Source organism: Oryzias latipes, chromosome 24, assembly GCF_002234675.1.
Source record: "Oryzias latipes chromosome 24, ASM223467v1".
NCBI classification, from domain to species: Eukaryota; Metazoa; Chordata; class Actinopteri; order Beloniformes; family Adrianichthyidae; genus Oryzias; species Oryzias latipes.
In genome coordinates, this window is record NC_019882.2 from 20520345 (window position 1) to 20544722 (window position 24378).

The 24378-nt window shown below is 41.0% G+C and overlaps 1 protein-coding gene across 1 annotated transcript in view; it reads right to left on the bottom strand.

Annotated features, from left to right (window-relative positions):
* Positions 1-23753, bottom strand: part of bach2 (BTB domain and CNC homolog 2) — an 88549-nt gene extending 64796 nt beyond the window's left edge. The window contains exons 1-2 of the mRNA XM_011492052.3: positions 23231-23753; positions 10390-10528 (exon numbers count right to left, since the gene is read on the bottom strand). Coding sequence (XP_011490354.1) covers positions 10390-10428 — 39 coding nt within the window. The 5' untranslated portion in view covers positions 10429-10528; positions 23231-23753. The remainder of the gene's footprint in view (positions 1-10389; positions 10529-23230) is intronic.
* Positions 23754-24378: the final 625 nt, after the last annotated feature.

Below are 24378 nucleotides of genomic sequence, written 5' to 3' on the forward strand. Positions count from 1 at the left end.
CACAAAGCTGGAGCATTACGGCTTTCCTCACTCAGTCATGTGACCCAGGAATCTGTCCCACCAACCATCTGCCCCGGCTACTCAGCTCCATCGAATGGGTTGATGAAGGAGAGGCCAGTTTTCCTCCAAAACAGTAGGAATCTGCCCTGCTTCCCAGAGAAAATATGATCGATGCCTTTTAGTGATCCCAGATGGAAGCACATTTCAGATCCTTCACTGCCAAAATACTCCCACGGAGGAATGTACCGAAAGTAACCCCGCTGCCTGACGCTTCAACAGCATCCTGAATCAGCAGCATGGTCTCTGTTAGTGCCAGCATTCACTCTCCAAGGGAAGACTTCATCTCATTTTTGCCACATCAAGAAAGACTTAGTGAGAAAAAAGTGGAAATCCACAGCTGCATCCTGAATGAGTCAGTAAAGCATGTTCCCCCTCAAAGGAAGGCTCTCCTCAGGTTTTGGATCCCAGGTCAGCTCCAGCAAAACTCTGGCCCTCAGGCTGTTTGTTTTCACCTTCTTGAGAAGTACGAACCGTCACGATGAGAGGTTGGAGGTGAGGGGGAGAGGGGGGCCTTCGGAGCTACTAATATATTCCAAGGAGATTTCCACCACTAGTTGCCCCACATAATGGTTTCCATGGTGATGAGTCCTGGGAGCTGGGAGTGAAAAACAATGAACCCAACAATCTAGGGTGGAAAAATCCCACTCTGTCCACATTTGGTTAAAATCTCTGCTGCTCCATCTTTCTCCCTTCATTCAGGTCTACACTTTACATTCTGGCCTGAAGTTAAAGGAACATTAAAAGAACAAAAGCTTTGGAAATACCTACAATTCAATAGACTCATCTTGTCGTGTAGTTTTGGATTCATTTACAACGGTATTTGTGTCTTCTCTTCACATATTCATCTCTGTTGACACTTTCAGTCACAACGCTACCAAAACTGAGAAGAATATTTTGGAGGGAACATAAATCTGTCAGTGTCATGGCTGGCTCATTAAAGCTGAGGCCTCAGACTTCAGGTTTCCACTTACGTGGCCTTCACTACTCAAAGGGAACAGCTTCACCTGAACAACTTTCCTCACAAACATCCAAGAGTTTATGAGCTTCACAAAGACAAATTCCTTTGTTGCTTCTTTCTACAACCCTGTCATACAAATTAGTTGCGTGACATTTGGTAAAATAAAAAAAATATTGCTGTTTATGAAATGTTGAATCCACTGAATTAATATGTTTAGCATAGACAAACGAGATAAACCATCTTACCAATACAACTGCCATTCAGCCCTATTGTCAAAGAGAGCCTGGTGACCAGAAACTGAAATCTGTGTTTTCCCAAATGAAATGAATTAGATTTTGTACATTGTAAATTTTGTAGATTTTGACCAATCAGGGACTCGGGTTTGGTAGTGACATATGGGTAGCGTCCTTTTTAACTCATTGATGTCCCAATCGTTTAAAAATTGATCATGGAGGAGAAATTAATAATTGTGGTTTGTCCCCGGCTGTAGTTGTATGACATCGAGTCTTTCATATATCACAAAAAAGCTGGGAAAGAAAAAGCCTGGAGCAAGATACACCAGATTTGCACTGCTTTGACATTTTGCACAAAACCTCGTCCAACTGCACATGCGCTAGAATCGGGTAACAACAGTCCAGTGTGAACACAACGTATGCTAAAAATGCATTCAGGAAGCCGTATTCAGCCCATTTTTGAACACGCAACACATCCTCAGTGTGAACGTAGCACTACTACCAAGCTACAGCCACCAGGAGCAATGTGGGTTTCAGCATTTTAGTCAAGAACACTGGGACACATGGGCGAGCTGGGCAGGAACTAAACCTGGGATCTTCCCATCTAAGGTCGACCCCTCCACCTCTGCACCATGGCTGTCCCTTGGAACTGCAGACATCTGCAAAGCTGTGGATCCACCCAAGCAGTGGTCGCCTGCAAAATCTACTACGGTCTCTGGTTCATCTTAAAACATCTTTGATTTTATATCGTGACCAAAAAATATATAAATATGTATGTCAACTCTCAATGCTTTGTAAGTTCTCTTGCTCTATTTTTTAGACTTCAACTTTCCAGTGTTGCCACGGCAACAATTCTGCACCGAAGCAGATGATCCTTTTCATTGTTGTAAATTTGTAACCAGCTAAGAGTTTCCTCGAAGTTCTGCACAAACACATTAGTATCCTGTACCGGACTGGGTGTGATTCCATCACTTCATCCACTGTTGGTATTGTGTGGCTTTGACAACACTGTACTGACAGTATCAAGGTCTAGTGCGGGTTCACCAAATTCATCTCTGTTTTTATTCTGAAAATGAAGGGACAACCCAACCACATTACACTTGCTAAACTACTGTCTTACTTATCTGAATTTATGAATATTGTACATTTTTAGTAAGTGTTTGCTTGAAGGCCCTTAAAAATGCCAAATGCTGGTTCAATTAAAGCAATATTAAGCTTAGCAGTGTGTTTTTGACCTTTCAGACAATGAAGTCAATATAAAAGACCAATGAATATAAAGAAGGAAGTGAAAAACCAGAGGATTCAGAGTCAGAACCCCTCAACAACCCCTACTAGCCACTAAATCTGGTTGGTGTAAAGTGATGATGAGCGACCACTGCAGAAAACATTTTGTTATTGGCTTTTCATTGGAATATCGTTAATACCCCCCTCACTTCTGTCCCCAGGACCACAACAGGTTTAAGATGCTGCAGCAAACAGATCAAGAAATTAAAACCAAATAGTTAAATAGTTTAGGGCAGGTCAGAGACATGAATATCCTGAGGTCATAGATTGTTACAGCTTTTCAGTTGTGATGCAGCAGAATTCGCCAGTAACGTAAACATGAAGGTCAAGTCCCAGCAAACCCAAATCAAAGAGTTGTCTTGACTTGACTAGAAAAACGAACAAAGACCCCCTTAACCAAGAGACCTATTCTTCTGTTGGTCCTACTTACACCAGGCAATGCGTGCCGAACCATGCCAGAGCAGTACGACTTTCCAGCAGCCGCATTGTCAATAACATTGTCCAAAATGCTACTTTCCTCTAAGAGTTGAAGAAAGTGACCACACCACAATGAGTGATCATATCAGATCGGTACAGCGCCAGCGTCCACTGAACTGGATCTGAACCACCTCTTCAAGTGGTTCACTTAATGGTGCCTGACCACAAAGCGGGCAATTACATTTCCAAACAAATCCTTCTTAGGTGTTGAACATTCTTGGGCATGGTACGGGTTACTACGTCAGAGTTTGTTTTGGTTGAGGTCAACATTGCCAATGATCAGCCCCAATATAAACAGCATGGACGGTCTGAGTGTTGGAGCCAATTTGTCTGACTGCAAAGGATGAAACTGTTGCCAAAAAAAATCCTCATTAATGGTGTCTGCCTTCATTTCACAAACACAAGCTAATGCAACAAAGACAGGTGGTTTGTCTGTCTTTTAAAAACCAGGATCATAAAGAACAAAACCAACCGTGGAGCCAGATCAGACGGTTGGTTCTTCAGACTCCAACCGCTCAGAGATCAACTCCTACGCCTGCCTATTATCCACTTTCCTTTGAGTCACCCGAGCTTTCAGCACTGATGCTGATAAAAGAGACCAGCATGGGCCAATAGAAATGTCCCTCTAACATGTTTTCAATTTAGGACAAAACAAGGTGTATGAGGGAAAATACCTCAATAATTTGACAAATGTCCAAAATTCCTTTTTAAGGTACTTATTATTGGCGTAAATGTCTCCAACTAATTTTAAAACGTAAAGACTCGTCACTAAAATACAGTTTTAGCAGAATAAAACTTCAATCCAAAAACCAAAACATGTCACCAGTTGCAGATTAAAAAAATGAGGCAACTCAGGGAGAAGATAACATTGTGAATGAATTTTGCCTAAAACCTTTGAAAACAGCAGAAATTGACTTTGTAAACCAAGTTTTAATTTGTTTTGGGTAGTTTGAATAATCACATTTGAGATTTAACACGTAAAAGAGAAACTAGGTAAAGCACAGGTGTAAGAACCCCTGTGTTTAGTGGATTCAGTGTTGTGAAGAACCAGCTCAATTCCAAACAGTGCCGCTCGGACTCTGCCACTGCAATACCAAATACCAGACCGTCATGCCAAGTCCGACCCCCCCCCTGCATGAGTTCTAACATGCATGGCGTCAGAGGAGAGCTTGAAGGATCATGCAGATCAGAAAGGCCAAACCTGCCTCTGTCACACTGTTTTACACGCCTGCGGTGGTTTGTCAATTTCAAAAGTCCCGTTCCGTCCGAAGTGTCAGTGCTCCCAGGATGAACTGGCAGACTCCACATCCCCTCCCCCCACTGTATTAAAATAAATCTGTGCGTAAGTCCACCCCCCCTTCCCACAAGCTCAGTAGACATTACCTTATACAAAGCTAGCAGCATGCTCTCCTGTCTACTGGGCTGGGAACAGATTTAGGTGCCCCCCCCCCCTGGCCAGGACTCCACCCATCTGAACCCTGACGGACCCCACCACATTCAGCCCCCACCTCTGTGTTTCTGTGATCTCACATGACTCAACAAAACCCCGGTCAGAGACCTTGAAGGGGCAACTCCTGCCTTTAAGATGCCAAGTTTGATGGATTCCGGGTGAACATAAAGTCCAGAAAGAACCCCCCCCCCCTGAGACAGGAGTGGGGTGGGGGGCTGTTACTATGATCTCCAGGGCTGTTACTATCAGCCAAGAGAACAGCCTCATTGTGCGACATTTTAAACTCGGATGGCTCCACGTTTCACAAGAACTAAAGTCCAAATGTGAGATGAGAATTCCTGCAGGTTTCCTCGCCCCAAACTGATTCCCCCACAACGAAATATTGGAGCTATAAGCAGACTGTTAAAACCCGACCCAAACAAAGCGGCAGAAGATCTTCCTGCAGGCAGAAGATCTTCCTGCAGGCAGAAATCAGCGTTAGCTGTGACTCAGTTTCTACTTTCAGAATGAACAAACTGACAGGAACCACACTCATTCACAGATCAATATTCAGCCGCCGAGAGTCGCTCAGCTGGACTGGAGTGACGGGCTCGGATGGGGAATCTAGAATCGGGAACGAAGATTTATTCTGAAAACTGACATCACAGCAATGATTCAGTCGCTGTCGGAAACTACTTAGCTTAGACTACAAAAAAACATCTGATGATTCAGCACATTCCACTAATGTTGTCCACCATGTACTGTATTTTTCAGAGTTTAAGTCGTGGTTTTTGCATAGTTTCGCCAGGGGTGCAACTGTACTCAGGTGCGACTTGTATAATTTTTTAAAAATTATTAGCAACAACCACTAGAGGGCACTGTAGGTGTGTGTGTCAGTATTTGCTACTGAAAGGAACACAGAAGAAGAAGAAGAGCCGCTCAGTCTTATGCTGGCTTACATATGTTTTTTCTCTTCTTTATTATTGTAAAAATATGGTAATCAATCAGAAATGTGAAGAACATTTGCAAAGAGGGAAAAAGTTTTAAGCAACCTAAGCTTCAGCTAAAACAAATATAAAACAAATGACTGATGTTTCGAGGTTTTCCCCTTCAGCTGTTCTTCAAGAGTGTCTAAGAAAAACCAAACGGTTCAGTTTTGATGCAGTCAGACACTTTCAGTCAAATGATAAACTGCAGGTTCCTCTGAGCAACTTGGGTGTTCCAGACTAACATCTGGATCGATCCCAAAACACATGGGCAGCAGCGGAGCATGATGAACGGGAAGAGCCCGTTTCAAAGCAGGCCTCACCTCACACCGCACGCCGAGGAGAGGAAAAGATCAGTTATCTGGGTGAGGTTCCGCCTCTCCTCATCTCCCACGCTGTCTGAGATACCTGCAGAGTCCTGGAACATCCCTCACCCTCCAAACAAAGGACCAAAATGGCAAGAGGAGACATGTGATCCTGCAGCGATAAAAATAGACCTGCGCTCTTGGTTTACACTTCAAGAAGCTGCCGTGTCATCTCAGATCAGGAATAAATAAATAGACGATGCCCCCCCCCCCCCCCCCCCCCCCATTTTCCTCTTGGCATCTCCATGAGCAGAATTCGGCTCATTTTGTGCAACCTGAGAGTAAATTGTTCACACAAATGTCAAAGGACATGATGTCCCCAAGTGAGGGGCTGAAAGATTCTGATGTTACATGAGACAGAGGAGAAGTCTACAAAGACCATCCACGCATGACATCGCGGTGGGAAAATCCACGAGTGAAGCTGAAAGGTTTGATTTGCGACAAAAAAGAGGGAGGGCTGTTGGATTTGGAGGCTGTGCCATTTGATTCTGGTCACACAGGCGAACATTTGACACTGAAAGTCTGGGTAAAGTCCGCAGAAGAACCTCACTTTTCCACACACAACCCATCGATTCACAGACATTCCTAGGACAAAATGGAAATCGTTTCTCCCACTCCGTGTCGTAAGTGCATGCAACATGCCTCAGAGTGACAGAAACAATAGCCTCTTTCACTGCCTGCGCCAGGCTGGAGGTGGGGAGGTGCATCATGGGAAGCCGACAGCCTCTTACAGTTGAGTGCAGATACTTCAGAGAGGCTTCACACAAGCCCAGGCAACAAGGACTCAAGGAAACAAGGAGGCAGAGCTTTAACTCTCAGATGGGGTTCATGTGCGGAGAATAACAGGAGCTTGATTTTACTGTTGCACTTATGAAGGTATAAGTTCTTTTTGTTTGGAAAAAATGAAATTAAAGGAGTGAATGTCACTTTCCCTCCCACTAAAGTCTGCCCTCTAAAACAAAAACATTTAAATCTGATCATTTTTAGGAATGTAACCTCCAAATGTTTTTACTTTCTTTACATTTTCTTTAAGTTCAGCTTCACACTTACGTTTATTGATTTTTAGTCCAGATTTTCTACCTAATAGTCAGTAAATCTTCATTTTGCAAGAAAACAACACTTGCTTGTTTTATAGATTTGTCCATTTTAAGCTCAAATCATTTAGATAAAACACAAAAAAACAAGCAGTTGAATCTAAAACTGTCCATTGTGCCACATCCCCACATCCTAAAGATGACAAGTTTAAATGACACAAAAACGTTCAGCTTGGAACCGATCTTCATCCTCATGTCACTAGATCTACAGTTTCATTTTCTAATTTTCTAATTCCTTAGATTTGTTTGTATGTTACCAGATAATTTGTTGAAGTATAACTTTTTATTTGAGTGTCTGTGGTTTATGATTCATTTTTTAACAGAAAAGTAGCTTAATGGCAAAAGGAATATTTCTTTAGGAATGAAGCTGCGTTTCTGTTGGCTTTTCTTTAAATAATTCAAAGTTAAATAATAAAAGTTCCACCTTTGTTCAGTTGAAACAATTTCTTTTCTTCAAAAAACAAGTTTGATTATAAATTTATCCTAAAAATTCAATTTGTGCCAGAAAATGAATGAATATTTTTGTCATTTTCTGTTGAATTGTGTCTGTGAAATAGGCAGAACCAGGTCAGTGTTTTGATGGCGTTACTCAGTTATAGGAAAACTCAGAATCACCTGTCCTGGTCAGTTGGGTTTAGTTCTGAAGCTTTGTCTGGCATCACATGGTCAGATGCTGTGAAGCTGCTGAAGACATCAGACTGTGAGCTCAAGGGTTAGAAAAACAAACTGCTGTCATGCAAATGAGCTCAAACTGAGAGGAAGAGGATGACCAAACACACCAGCTTCATCTGAAACAAACCAGGCCTGTCCTCTGCATCCGCCAGCTTTGGGTGGAGACGTCAGGAAGCAACGGATGGAGTTTTTCTCAACCAACAAGCGAACGCTTAGTTTAGTCTGTCCTGACCGTTCCATCCATCCAAGCATTTACAGCACGCTCAGTTAAACGCATTTACAGAACCGCTCAAACAAAGAAACAACACACCACAAACGAGCACAACGTTACAAAGATTACATGATTTGTTTTCAACACAACTTTACAAATATTGAATTTAGTGTTGATAAAAGCCTGAAGATGCTTTTTTAAAGAATGACATTTTGATGAAGAAGCAAAATGCTGGATTGAAAAAAAAATGCCAACATTTTTCTTCAAGTTTCTTCTGAGGACTAAGACTTATAAACTTTGTTTTTCTTCATTGAAGCTCCTGTAGCAAATCCTAAAGGTGATGAATGAAAAACACATTTTTCTTTTTAGTTTGGTAATACCTTTTTGCTGCTTTACCTCACCATGCACTACTGCTGCTTTACAACAACAAACAGAACGTTTGCTGTCAAATGTTTCAGATTATCACCACGCGTTTGACGTGTTGCAGCCTGTTTCAGTGTCGTTGATGCGTCCGTCATCTGGGGCTGTAATATGTTGCTTAGTCCGATCAGCAGATTTATTTTTCACTTCTGCATTTTAAAGTTTATCAGCTTTAATGCAGTTATTTACCTGCTATCCTTCATTTCAAAACTCTGACTGCTTCACATTGCAAAGTCCAAAGCTTCTACCATTAACTGTATATATGGCGTTCTAAACAGGAAGTAGTCACTGGTTCCAAGAAGCCAAAATCTCATAGACTTCTGTAGAGAATAAACAGCTATGGCTCCCAGATATTTTCCACTGTAGTTACAAGTTCATAAAGTTACAAACTGGCCAATCAGTTGCATTTTACAGTGTTTTTTTTAGAGCACTTCACACTGTCTTTTGTATGCATTGTGCCTTTATTAAATAAATGCAAAATACAAAATTAAAATATGTGGTCTCAAACTGAACGTTGAAAACCTTTGATTGACAGATTAGCCCACTTTCAAGTGGTGGTGGGGACTTCAAACAACAACCTTGATTGGCTGCAAAAAAAATATCGACTCAGAACTATCATGGCTTACTGACGTCGTTTGGTTCCAACATGGCGGCGTCCATACTATGCAAAAATGGTGACTGACTTGACTTCATTAGGATGGAACTGGAAGTAAGGCATTTTGTATTGGTGACGTCACAGTTCTCACTTATACGGGCTTGTGTGCGAACATCCAGGAACTGCATCACAGACTGTCGAGACCTCAGTTAGAGCGCTTGATGGTTAGAAAGAGATGAAATTACGGCATGTCGCCCAAAGCACCACTGAGACTCACACAAGGGCTTTCGAACAAAACACAGGGTTGTAGAAGAAAGTCATTAGAACCCAAAACAGAGATGTCTGGACATATGTAATACCAACTGACAAGCACAAAAGTGGAGGTTGATCATGTGGGCTGAATCTCAGCACATGGAAGTCACAGAGTGGACTTTAGAAACCACCTGCCGCGGTGCCTCCTCCTGGTTATCTGTCATAGGTCTATATCCAAAGCAGATGCTCAAAACTCCTCAGATGGCTTGTTAAATGTTTTCATTATAAACTAAGCTGTTAAAACAGTAAAAAACAGATGAGAGGCATCTGAAGCCTCAATCTTTCAGGTTACATCTTCTACTTCTATTTTATGGTCTCCATGATGATGCAGACAGGATGTGATGTCATTTAGCAGCTTTTTTAAACAGTTTTTTTTTTCATTTATTATGTTTTAAATTAACCTCCAAACTGATCTTTTTTTTTCAAAAGAATGACTGATTTTTTCCTTAAAAGATCAAATTAAAAAACATTAACAGGAAAAACCTTACGTTTGCTGCACAGATCAGCAAAAACCCAGCAAATTGTTGGTTTTTTTTTATCAGACTTACAACAAACATGTTTAAAAGCAGGAAAAACCTGACATTCTGAACTAAATGAACTGGACTGAAGGAGGACGCAGGTGCCAGCGGCGTGTTGTTAAAATGATGTCAGGCCCCTGCGTGCCCCTTTCAGGATGGGAGCTCCACGTGGTCAACAGCAACTTTTCCCCGTCACCACTGCAAGTCACTTTCTGTGACGTTCACTAGCAAAAATGACCTCACAGCTGGCCGAAGATATAAAAAAAGAAAGAAAGCTTTTCAAAAACGCATGAAAGCAGAGCTGAAAACGACAGCTGTACGCGCTGACAGGAAAATCTGGATCAAGCGCGGGGTCGTTTCGCGAGCCGAGCAGGCGCTTGGACCCACTTTCATTAATCATCAAGTCTCCTGCAGCCACTAACCCTCACACCTGCAAAGGAAGTCAGAGAAGGAAGCTTGACTTTCTTTGCAGCAGTAAGTTATACATGGAAATGTGCACGCTTGGTTCATCTACAAACTCATCCACAGATCCAGCTGTCATCGATTCACCATGAAGTTTGGGTTTCTTCTGCAGTCGTGAAAAATCCACTGATGGATGGGACCAGATTAGACAATCATAATGCGGCGCTGCTGTTTGTTTGTGTTTGTAACAAGTGTTGCCTCGGCTTCTCTCAGCCTAACCACAACAGGAAAAAAACTGCCTTCCTGCCGGCAGAAAAAGTCAGCGAGAAGGCTTTCTCACAAAGTAATTAAGCTCCGAGTCGGCCGTACTTACAGACTGGTCCTTCATCTTCTGTGGGTGATTAGTGATCATTTATCCACGAGCGGCGTGCCGACGCATCGCTGTCAGTCAGGGAGATGCGAGGTGGCGCTGATGATTGGCAGCCAGGCGGCGGGGAGGGAGGAGGGCGTCCCTGCAGCATGAAGACAGACCCTCCTATCATCCACAGTCACTCATGCTTCGCGCAGCAAACCCCTCAGACCCACCATGCCGCCAAACTTTATGCTATTAAAACCTTTTCTGGGGTCAGACGCCTTTTCTATGAAAATAAGTCACAAGGAAGCAAAAAATGTGTTTTTCCTGGTAGAAAACGAAATTATAAAAAAGAAATTGTTTAAATTAAAAAAAATGTTCACAAAACCTGAGGTTTTAATTTAAAACATTAAAAAAAAAAATTTGCGCAGCCTAAAATCTTTAAAACATGTATAATTTTCATCTAGCTAGCCAAATTTTCATTTTACTGCAGTTTAGTCATCTTTCTGATTTTCTTTCAGATCAATTTTAAATCGAGTCCAAAACAACTTTTCTTACATTTACCAGCTGTGGATCAGTCAACAAACAAAATGTAATGGATAAAAGTTCACATAACTGCACCAGATCACTGATCTTTAGGGGTAGAAGTTTTAGAAGTTTAAAGAAAAATGAGAAAATGCATTATCATCAAGTATTTATCTCCAGCAAATGATCTTATTTAAAAAAACAAAATGTTAAAAAGTCACTAACTTAAAGTATGAAAAAAATGAAATAAAGTAAAATGTAATGAAATAGCTTTGATGCTTTATCGTTTGATACCATGATGTTGAAAATGTGCTTCTATTTGCTAAAAACATAAAATATTACTGAAAAATACACAAAAATATGTCTAAATATTTTAAGTGCTGCCTTGATGCAAAACAATACTAATTAAAAAAAAACAATATTGCAAAAACTGAATTAACTCATTAACATTAAAATCATACATTTTTTGGCAAATCTTTTTCCATTTTTTTCCCCTCTGTGAGATCACTGTAAAGTACTGAATAACCGATTGTTATCTATGTCTACCATCAAATCAGTCTGTCTGTCCTCAGAGAACATCTCCATCTCTCAGCGTCTGACTGCAAATCATCTGCTAATGTCACTTACTGTCTAATCTGGAACTCGGATGAGATGAATGACAACGGAAAAACAAAATGAAACGAAAAACAAAAGAACATTAATACTTATTTTTTAAGAAAATTCAAGATAATTTCCAGCACATCTTTGCATTCAAAACAAATTCAATAAAAAAAGACTTTTTAATCGTTGAGTGGTTTTAGATGCTTCTGTTTTCTACTTACATTTTAAGACTAACCTTTTTTTTGATGTTTAAACATTTCCTACAAACAATGTTTGTAATATTATATTATGATAACTTTAACATGAACGTTATTCACCAACTTTTTCCACTTTATTTAAACCATAAAACAAAATAATACATTTTGATGCTTTAAATTCCATAAACTTTTCAACAACTTAATTAATTCCTGTTCTTCATTCCTGAAAATAAAAAAAACTTTAAATGAGAGTCACTAGATTCAATTTAGAAAAAATAAAAACACATAATAAAGTAATTTTAAAATTTTAACTTGACATTTTAAAAATGCTACTAACAAATAGAATTACCATCTGATAAGAACAAACATCTATAATGTATATAAAAAAGTCAAAAATGTTTTGTCAACACATTAATTAAAAAACCAGACTTGTTTTATTTAATTTTAAACAAATAATAACAATTTAAAATTATTAAATAAAAATAAAATAAAAAATCCCTCATGTCTAATTGATTAAGCATATTTACTCCAAATTTAAAGAAATTATACAACATTGGGATTAATAAAACCACATCTGTGGATTAAAAAATCAGATCAGAAAAACACACTAAAGTTTAAACTCTAGAGAATTATCTAACTAATGTTTCGGATCAGGAGTAAAACAGTTGGGAATTAAGCAAAAACATGAAGGAAAGTCTGATTCTTCCATTCACTAGGACGACAATTTGAAATCAGGAAGGCAACCCCTTACTCAGCTAACATCCAAAAACGTTTTGTACTTGTATGTGCTTATCTGAGTCCTAAAGACCTGATGTTTCAGAGGCAGGAAGCCCTGTTTTGACAGATCCAGCGACTCAATATTAACAGAGGACCTCCCAGCGCCTCGCTCCATTTGTCCCTTGTGGCCCTGCCTGGGGGGGAGGGGGGGAGGGCGTGATCTCTGCAGGTGCAGCACAGTGTCCCCCCCCCACTGTAAAGTCATGATTTACTGCCTAACCAGGTCAATGAGGTCAAAAAATGCCTACGGTTACCCTGAACTTGTTCTCTGGTATTTAGTCTTCAGTGGACCTCACTTGGCTTAACCCTTTGATACCGCAGCTGTTGCCAACGACTACAATAATTCCTCTACCGTTTACACCTTTAACATAATTCCAATGACTTCTGCCTTGGAGAACATTATTCTGTTATTATGTTATTTATATGTAACAAAGTGTTAAATATAAATAGCTTTTTCTCCAAGACAGAATTAACTTGTTTACGTTGATTGTGTAAGTGTTGCATATTGGCGCTAAGCTGCTTTTCTTTACTCCAGAATCTGTTAGAATTACAGAAATTGCATGAATAATTGAAGAGTTACAGTACATCAAAGAACGTTAACACAGGAACAAAAACCCGAGTACTAAAGAGTTGTCGTAAAAACTGGAGAAACCGGGGAGGATGTGTGGTGAAAAGCAGCAAAGTCATCACATTTGCTGATGATTAAGTCCTTTTTTTGTCCAAAAAATGTCAGGAGAGACACTTAAAGAGCATTTCCAAAAAGCGAATATGATCTAAAATAAACAGGCCTGTGATAAAGTGGAAAGGCTCTGTCATTTAGAGGCGATCAAGCAAATATTTAGACGTCTTTGCATTTATAGATGTCCTGATATGAACCCAAAGCAGATCCTCCTACGTTGTTTCAGCGGCTGCAACCCAAAGTCATCAAAGAAACTGACTTAATATGACTGTCAAAAACCCATTTTATGTGTTCAATCTTTAAAGTATGAATATATGACGCAACCATGAAACTTTCTGGTCAACCAATAAAAGAAAGTACCCCTCCACCTCCACCCCACACCCCCAGGAGAGCTGTTTTTCGTGGATTAAACCCCACATAAAGCCTTTCATGTTTTCCATTCCTCATCTACATATAGCAAATGGAAAACCCATTGGGGTAAATGTCACGCTCTCATTTTTCTGCTTTCATTTGCCTGCCTTCTCTTATTACAGAATTAAATTTCCTTCTTTTCTCTTTATTTTCTTGCAGGATGATCAGAAGAAGTTCACATGACCACACAGGCATGATCTCCACCTCTCACTGCCTGCTGCAAGACGGTGAAACGCCACCGCCTGCAAATCCTGCTGATCTTGTTGTGAGCTTACAGTGCAGCACCGGCGCTCCGTACAGGAAGTGGGCTCATAACTGTTCCTTCACGCCCACAGCCTCCCGAGATCCCCTCCCACCGTGCAGCAACCCCCTGCAAAACCACCTGTGCTGGTCTCACAGGATGCCCCCCCCCACAAACTTTGCCGTTCTCTTTTACAGCTGAGCTTCTTCACCAAACCGCACACTCAACGCCTCTGCTCGCTTTACGCTTCGCTGCCTCAAAAACACGACTGATTTGAGGTATTCTGGTTACACTAAGCAGCCTAAAACAACAAGCTTTGCTGTTAAAATCTCCAGATCATTTCTCTTCTTTCCAAAATCATCAGTTTAAATAACAAACATGAACTCTTCCAGTCTGTTTATTTTATTACATAAACTTCGAGGCATCTCAAAAACACTTTAACTCTATAGTACACATTGTTTGTGTAAATTAGTACAGATGTGTTTGCAACAATTAGATGTGGTAATATTTGTATATGAATTGTTTTGTCAGGCATGACGAGTAGAAATATCCGAAAATGTGAAGATCCTGTGCTCCATCTTGGTTGGAGATTTTGGTAACTTTCTTTGAAGCACTGACTTCTTCTAACATCCTGATGTTTTGGTCAAACTTGTCCTCTCTGACTCAGTGACTCAGACTTTTCTTCTCTTTGTGTGGGTTTAGCCCCCCATGAGGAATCATAACCAAAAGATTTCATTTTGCATTTCATTGGAGCAAAATGAGTGACGCTGCTTCAATTGCTTCAAATCTTCAGGGAGCAGAACTTATTTTAAAAATAAATTAAAATGCACCAAAGTGAGAGAGTGTTGTCTGTGGGAGGGGCTGAGTCACCAGCTTCAACTTTTTTGTTGAGATAAGTTAAGGCAGATAATGCTTTCATAATGCTTTTTTCGCGTCGGTGTGCACACTCTCATTGGTGCCCTTTGTTTAGTCACGAGGCGTTAAACGTCGGCGAAAATCGCCGGCGAAATTCGTCCCGGTGTGAACGGACTTTAATGCTTCAACTGTTTAAGCGATTAGCATAATTCCAGTGGATTCTGAAGCAGAGAAAAGCAGCCTTGCACTGAAATGCAACACTTTACACTAGAGAAGTGTTTACACAATCAACGTAAATCAAGTGATTCTGCCGTTGAGAGAAGCGACTTTGCTCAGTTACAAAACACTTCCACATCGGTGCTAAGCCTGTATGAAAAACGGTATATTAATGAGACGGTGTCATTTAGGTGTTGCCGTGACACCAGCCAGTTGCCCAAATGCCGACATACATCAAAGAGCTCTGCGGTGGCGCTAGTAGTAGCCTAGCAGGAGCTATCGTATGACAAAGCAGCGTAGTTATCATAAATCTTTTGATATTTTTCTTATATTCATTGAGACAGTAATAAAGTGATCATTTTTGTTTTTCATGTTCCTTTTTTGAACGAATATGGGTCACAGAGACACGGAAGTTACCGCTGAAAGCAGCTTTTGCCGGCGTACAGAGGGCATTTCCGCGTGAATGACTTATGACGTGAATAATTATTGCGTTCGAACGGATTAATTTTTGCGTTCGCACGAGTTAATCATTTCGAGGGAACGGAATAGTATTTTGACGGAACGCAAGAGTATCTTGTGGGAACGGAATAGTATTTCGTGCGAACGAGATAATAATCTGTGGGAACAAGATATATTTTTATATCTTAATGTCAGGACACGGGCTCCGTAAATCTTCATCTGAAGCAATGATGATATTCAAAAAAGCTCATTATAGTTACAAGCAAGTCCAGAGTGCCAAAACAGGACAGATGTTTGATTTCAAGAAACTGGACTTGCTTATGCTTTTGTTTGCTCACACATGGTGTAAGGGGCCCTTACAACTGCCCTTACAGGTGAAAATGGGCAAACCTGTAGGGAGACAAGGTTGTAGACCACTCAGTGAGCCTATAGAGAGAAAATGTTCATGCACTTTTTATTTTTTCTATGGGCAGTGGAAAATAAGGAAATTAGAGAATCAGAGCGTAGTTTGTGTGGGCGTCCTACAGGCATTCTACAAGTACTTATGCATCACATTCACTTGTGTATTACAAGAAAAATTAGCATAATTGTTTAATAGGAACGTGCTGTTTATTGGTTTTAGATTTTTAACCCATAAGAACCCATGGTGACATCGGTGTATGAAGAAAATGTCAGAAATTTGTGTTTTGTTGTCCACTTGCTCTGTGACATATCCCACGTGACTTTATTTTTAAGGAAAAATGGGTCTGGGTTTTTATGGGTTAATTATGGTAAAGATGAAAAAAATCAGCTTTTTGATCAAACCATAGCCCAGTTCCTTAAGGAGGATTCTAATGTTTGTCAGCAGCTCCACTCTGATGCAGCAGAAAGTGCTTCTGAATTTCTATTTATTATGCATGATTCAGAGAAGCATGTTAACAAGCTTCGTGTGCTCACGGGAGGCTTTGTTTTGTCTGACTCCGGCGTCCTGGGTCGTCCTTTCTCTTCCCCTCCCCTCCCTCCGTAAAACAATGACCTTACATCACGTATGAGGAATCCACTGATTGTCTGAAATACCTTCCACTATTCTCCAGTGGGCTCTTTTTTCCCATCAGCCCACAGCACAGAGAACAAGGTGGAGACAAGAAACCAGAACGACCTTGACGGGAAACATCCGACCCTCCAGCAAAATGGGAACTGGTTTCATTTAGTCGCTCACAAGTGTTGGTTTCAATTTCAGGCGGCGGCAAAGTCACTGAAATTAATTGAGTGAAAAAAACTTTGATCCACGTGAGTTCCGTCGTATGCATGACTGTTATAACTGAGAGTGCCGTGCATTTCACACCCAGATAGATCTCAGTCAGAGGCAGAAGGCCCTCCTGATTGCAGCGACACTCTCGAGCTTTTCAGTGTTTCATTGTTCAGCCTGTGAAGTCAGTCAGCAGAACAAAAGCGGGTAACACAGAAGGATGTGACCTCAGGCTTCAGAGGATGAAGCACACAGCAGCGCTCTCCAGCCTCAAGACGTCTTTATTTACCCACTCATGTCACCTTTAAGGAAACAATGAGTGAGGCTGAAGAAAGGAGAACTGACACGCAGATTCTGAGCTGTGGCGTCCAAACAGGAGATGTGGTTAAACTTCAGAGCAGAAGCAAAATCAGTGACAGTCTGTTGGTTTGTCTGCCAAGATCACTGACAGCAACGATACAGGAACACAGTCCAGAGTCCAGACCGGTGTTTGTGCACAAACTCCAACTGCCACAGTCTCTAAAACCCTCATGTGATGGTTTAGGGTTTGCTCAGGAGCAAAAGAGACAGAAAGGGAGGTCTTTTGGACACATTCATGTTTGAGTCCTCAGAATTTGTTTGCCAATAAAGTGTGCTGTTTTTGGCAAAGGCACTCTGGTGCGCTTCACTGCAGTGTGATTGCACATGGACCAATAACACTTTCTAATCAACTGTCACCCCTTGAGAAATTTTTCTTTCAATTTGTAAAGAAACAGAGAAATTACACTTTGGGAATTTAAGCATTAAATTAAAGTAGTTTCCTATTGATGAACCTAAATAACAAACAATATTTCAATAAAACTAGCAATTAAAAAAACATTAAGATAAGATGGTGTCCAGAGTTATAGGTGTTAATATATGATGAATTGGCTAAAATACAAAACAAAAAATTTAAATTAAAAAGTTAAATCATTTTAAAAACCAAAAGAGCTGCATTTAGGGCAGAAAAAATCCTTTATAAATCAAATATAATTTAATGAAATAATTAATAATGAAACTTTTCATTACATAAAAAAACAGCAATTTTCTGGGACAACAAAGTTCTGAGACGTTTGCAAGGTGGGAATTATGGGGAGCTAAAGGTAATTAAAAATGACCTGCTCTGCTCCACCTCTGCACCACAGGGGCGGCCGTGTGTGTTGAAGTGTCCTTGGGCAAGACACCGAACCCCACATTGCCTCTGGTGGTTATAGGTTGGTGCCATCAATGTGTGAACGTGTGATTGGGACTGTGACTGTAAGGAAGGTAGAAAAGCGCTATACAAGTATACGCCTTTGACTAAAAAGACAAAAACACTGAGCTACAACCGACTTTACCTGAAATATGATAATATTGTGCACTATTATGATAAAAAGGTAACATTTATTTGTCATTTCAGAGCCGAAACATAAGGCAAAATAATGGGTTTTTAAGTAAATATTGGGTTGGGAAAGTTTTAAGATTAAGATCAGAAAATTAGAAGCTCTGAAAAAGAAACAGGGATGCGGCCAAAAACAGCAACTTGAAGTTTTAAAATTCAATCAATTACTGACAAATCATGAGTGAACGTGACATAATTAGGTATTAAACCCTCATCTTTGACAGTCATTAACTCCACTGTGTAAAACCATCAGATGATGAAGAGATTCAGAAGAAACCTCTGTATGCCAGGAACAAGGCTGAACATCACCACCACCACAACATTAGAAACAGACAGGACTTTTTCAGGACAGTCACTGCTCGGTCTAACAAACACTTCCAGAGGAAAGTTCAAGAGCACAGATCACTGAGCCGTCCACAAATGCAGCCTGCAGGTCTTCTAGAGATAAAGTCCACGATCAGGATCTTCTTGGCTGAGATCTTTGTCCATATTTATCTGTTTTTAAATCCACCTCAGAAGGTCCAAAGCTTCAGCACCTGCTCACAAACAGACTTGCCTTTTAAAAGAAAGGGGTGGGGACAAGTAGATAATGCCCCCCTTTCTTAAAACCAGCTAATAAAATGTTGCTGTCACAATAAAATCACACATGAAAAAGAACTTTGATAAGTCCATGAAAAATGCTTTGAATGACATAATAATTTAGGCTACATTGCAGCAGCAAGCAGCACTGGCTGTGGCTCAGAACTGATTTGATGCTAGCACATGCAGATTCAGTTACACAGCAAATAAAATGAAATACCACGATGAAAGTGGAAGCACGTACTTTTCCAAATACATGCGGCCAGGGCTGAACTTTTTTCTTGGCCGCACAGACCCAGAGGAAGGGTTAAGTTTAGGATTACAGGTTATGGTTAAGGTGCGTTCTCACCAAACGTACTTCACGAGGTAGAGGGGGCCAGTTCCAATGTTAAGTCAACGTTACAGACACGATCTGAGGTCCTGTGGTGGGATTTGAGCGACGAGTGCAGCACAAAGGTCTGCCAGCAGTGCGATTTCAGCGGCGTGGCGTAATTTGGTATCCGTCTAAACCAAATCGTCCAACAGTACCCATACCAGCTATTGTTGAACGAAGGAGGGTAAACCCTGGACAGTCTGTTGTAGACATGTAGTTGTAGAGTTAGATAAGCTGTCATGGTTGGAGTTTCTTTTGTGTTGGTTTTTGCTTTCCGTTTTGGTCTATGTCATGTTTGAGTTCTGTTTCCTGTTTTATTTTGAAAGGATTCCTGTCTTGTCATGTTCTTGAGTTTTACTTCCTCTGTCCCAATCTGTCCTGATCATGTTCACCTGTGTCTTGTCTGCCCTGTCTGTATATAAGTCTTGTCTCTGCCCTCCTCTTGTGCTGGTCCATTAATGTCTCTCATGTAATGTCTTTAACGTCCCTGACTCCCTTCTGCCTTTTTCATGCTATGCCACACTAATTTTAATTGTAGTTTTGTTACCCTGCTCTCCAGCGCTTTTTGTTAGTCATTAAACCCTTTGTCCTGGAACCGTGTGCTCCCGTCTCTGCATTCTGGGTCCTTCATGCTACCACAGCCCCCCCAACCTGACATAAGCTAATTCTTCTCTAGATCTGGTACATCACCTGTCCGTCCTCGGAGAGGATCCCTCCTTCATGTGGACACAACTGAGGTTTCTTCTTTTTTTCCGGAATCCGAGAAGGAGGGTCTAAGGGCAGGGATGCCCAGTTGGGAGGTTGAGACGACTATTGTTGTAATATTGGGCTATATAAATAAAATTTAATTGAATTTGACAACAAAATCCAGCCTTGGACAACTTAAAATACGTTTTTTCTTCTCCTGCACCTGAGCTGATGTGGGCTCTGGACAAGGCAGATCAAGGAGCATGTGCAAAAGCTCATTAATTCAAAGCGTATTTGCAACAGTTTGATAGACAGCAATTCACATAAAAACAAAAATGAAATGATTTCTTATTACATTTGTTCTTTTTCATAAGAAAAAGGCCACATGTACATGTCCAAACTCCAAAAACATGATTTTCATCAGAAAGGGACTTTAAATCATAGACATTATTGATTCAGACTCAAACTGACTTTTGAACAAACTTCTACATAAAAGGCGCTGAAGATAAAACTACAAATAAAAGCCGAGCAATCAGAAATTGGCCGGTGGCGTTTCAGCTCTGACGGCTTCTTGGCAGCAAACAGCCGGGCTGTGAGTGTGCAGCTGCCGCCGGCGGGATAATGCAGTCTGATTTCACACGATAAAGCCTGTGCACGTCGCTGCCGAGAACGGAGCATGGAGAAGAACGAGGAGGGACCGGAGAGGAGAGCGGAGGAGAAACAATGGCTCTCGCTGTGAAGTGCAGGCTCTGCGATTCCTCGCAGCGGTTCTGGTCCGTCTGCGTTTCACGGTGGCTGCTGTCAAACATGCCTTTGTGCTGACGTGGGAGCGCGATGGATGGGAACATGTTTTTCTATTCTCTAAGCACAGGCACAGACTTTGAGCTGGATGCAAACATTTGAGAGCTGAAAATGCGCAAACTACTACTTTTACGGTTATTTTAGATTAAAATAAATACCTGCATATCTGATATCCTTTTAAATCAAAAGTCATCAAGTCAGTCGGTTATTCGAGAACAGCATCGGTCAGGAGGATTCCCACCTCAGGGAGAAAACCTGGAAGCTGCAGATCATGGAGACAAAGCTCAGGTCTTTACAAATTTCAAATCAGAGCAGGTGGTTTTGCTTTAAGGAGTCCATTTCGATATTTTTTTAAACATATTTTCACAAAATGTTTTCAAATTGCTCAAGAAACTCCAGATAGAATTGAACATTTACTTTCAGTGAAAGCCTAGGCGGGACGCTGCACACACTCCAACCACACCTACAAAGGATCAGTGATTTCTGCTCGATATCTCATCCAGTTTCAAATAAATTAAAACTGGATTGAAAGGCTATAATCAACATCAGTTTCAAATATTTTCAGGAATATCGCAGAAAATTAAAAAAGTAAACTTTTCAGCTTCTCAGAAACAATACTGGAGAAAATTTCTAACGTTTGGATGAAAAAACCTCCAATATTTCTGTATTAGATCCAGCCTGCAGCCAGAAAGAAGCATCAAAGTTTCACTTCAGGGCTCTTCTGTGCATTTAAATCTAAAGCAGAACCTTTTAAAACTTAGAAAAAGAGTCAAACATGCAGTTGATCAGCAGCAGAGAGGAGATGCTTTGGTCTTAAGAAGAGGGTGATGAATTAAAGTGCAGACAGTAACTCACTTTTTAAAGGACGTAACCCCTTTGACGTCTGAATTTATTTAAAAATTCACTGATGCTTTTGCTTTCACGGAGATGATAATTTTGGAGCTGAAGTGGTTTGGTGCATATTTGCATCAATGGGTGTCAAGAGGTTGATAGTTGTTATGTGTAGATGTGTTTGTAATGGATGCAAAAATCTAATTTCACGTGCATGTTTAGACAAGTGAAATGACAACTTTTTGTTCCTCTTATTTAGCTCAACTGAAACCAAGAAAAATGAGTTTACAAAAATCATTAAAACCATTTTTCCCTCCAGAGAAATTACAGTTTAAATTAAGCCAAAAAACTATTTTAATCTGTTGGACTCCTCCACAAACATGCACCCCAAACAAAACTGGAGAAACTATAATTATGCAAAAATAATGAACTTTAAAAGTCATTTTCAGAGAGGAGGAGCTGGATGGTTAAAGGGTTAAATTCTTCTACAATGCTGAAATTCTGACTTCTGCTGCAGGATGATGTCATCGCATCTTCTCAAAGTGGAGATTTAAATTAAACCATTCTTTGTTTCTCTAAAGGAGGAATTTTGACAGAAACATAAAACAAATGCAAAAAAAATCTCAAATAAATTGAGATAAGAGGAAACCACCAGATAACAGCTGAAAGGAACGTTCAGATCCAGTTTCTGCTTCTGGTCTGAAATGCCTCCAGATTCCAGCCTTCATCGTGCGTTTGGATGAAGAACAGCAGAGGAAGAAAAAGTGATGCAACAACAGAGCAACATTCATCCTTTAAAATATGCTGATCTTTAGGAAGAAACATGCAGAAACCACGTCAATCTCGATTTAAACATCTTCAAAGTATTACCTGTCTAGGATTATACGAAATATCGCGAGACTCTACTTGTTAAATTCTTTATCATCACATTGTGTTCTTGAGTCACAGAAAGAAAACAGAGAGGGGGGGCTGAACTGATGCTTTTGTGGCAATGACTGAGTCACTCTGGGGGTGTACAGTAATGCCTCCCCCACCCCGGCTCTGGACTGTACAGAACAAAAGGCTCTCTGCGCTCACACGCACCTTCTCCGGTCACCCAGCCGCTCTCTCACCCCCGCGCCGCGCGGACGCGGCGTTGAGGAGGATAACAACCCCCCACCCCTCCCCCGTGTTGCATCAGCATTTACAGACAAAGAGGACTGGGATGCTCCTCAGAGTGCTGCATCACTCCAATCATCCCTGTCATCATCATCTTTGGGCGCGCACGTGGCCGTCAAACAATAGTCATCCTCGAAAAGATGCAGATCAGAACATCCTCAAGACCCACGTCCTCAGCCAGAACAAAGGAGGGGACGTGGGGGTGTTACTCACCGAACCTTTCGGACTGATCCCCACAATCAAATGAGTTTTTTTGTTCTGCAGCCGCAGGTTCGCATTTTTATTTTATTTTATTGTATTTATTTATTGCTTGTTCTGTCAGCAGCTCTGACTTGTACAGATTGAGCCGCGCGGCTGCAGCATCCTCACATGACGGGGCACGAGCGCGCAGCTTTTCACACACTCGCCGTTTGGACTCAATGAGCTGCGCGCGCCTTTGCTTTTTGCGCAATGGCACAGACAGGACAGAACCCCTCAGCTGACGCAGCAAATCTGTCTTTTTCCTCCCCACATAAATCTGATACGGTTATTAATAAAAGCAGGACGGCTCGGAGTCGGTCGGAGGGAGTTTGCACGTACGCGCGGTTAATGATGCTGCAGGAGCATTATAGCGGTGACCCCCCCCCCCCCCTCCCTGGGATCATCAACTACTCCCAAACAGAAGCGGCAGCGCACGCGGCGCGTTGACTCAAAGCACAACAGGATGTGGTGGAGAGTTTTACTCCTGAAGCTGCACGCGCACGCGGTTTTGAAAATTCCACTTCTCCCTGATCCCAGAGAGGGGGGAAGTGAGGGGGAGGGGGGGCAATAACATTTATGCAAGTTTGCAGCAACGCCGCGGCTTACCTTTTCCTTTCAGTTTCCAGCCCGTTTTTTTCCCTCACGTGAACTTCTTCACATGATGACTGTCCTGAGAGCCTCGCGGCTGCACAAGCGCGCGTCCTCCGCTCGCTACTTTCCTCGCGCTTCCTCACAGAAAATAAAGAGTAATGGTAAAATAAATAAACAAAAAAAACAAGAAGAGGGAATGTGTGCGCGCGTGCACGCGTGTGCTGATGCGCCGCGTGCCGCTCCGTCTTCGCTGTTTGTTACTCTGAACTGGAACGCCTCCTCGCTCGCGCTCGCTACATTGTTGACATTCGGCCGTTGACGTCACGCCGTTCCCTCATTCACAACATCGTCAGCGCGGTTCCGCCGTTCGTAGACGGAGGCGACAGGCGCGCGCTTCGAGGAAGGAATTAACGCAGTTACGCTTGGAGAATCGCACTGGCCACGCCCCCTGAACGGGGAGCGTACCCCCCCTCCTCCTCCCTTTTACAACAAGAACGTGACGCTGAAAACATGACGCGCAGCATTTTACACACAATCAGCAGCTCTCCTTTTTTACAGAATAATTAATTTTTTTTTAAATATATGACAAAAAATACATTTACATGTACAAAAGGTTTTAAATAAAGTCATTGATCCGTCAATTCTTTGTCTCATTTCCTTTTTATTTGTGTATTTTTTACTCAAAAAAGACAATTTCGTTTTCTTCAGCCACAGGGCAAGTTTCATTCTGCAGACTGCTACACAAGTTGAACAAATGCCTCAAAAGAATAGAGAAGAAACATTGAAAATATGTTATAAAACAATTTCCTAATTCTTTTCTAAACCACTTCTGGTTAAATGTCTTTAACAAGTTGTTTGCTACTAAAAAAAATGTAATTAAGCTAATTAAAAAATGTCAATGCAAAATAATCAAATGATGGAGTTTAATATACGGGGATGAAAGAAAATTTAATGTTCAGCAAACATGAAAACAGTATAGCAACAAAATTAATAGTAACTCAAATTTTAAGATTATTTTCATTTTATTCAGTTATCAAAACCTAATTTTTTTAGCAACGTTAATATGAAAATATGGAAAATTAATCAACTGAAGACTCTTCATATTTTTATGTATTTAATTTGATAGACTGGAGAACATTTTTCATCATGCAAATTCATCCTTC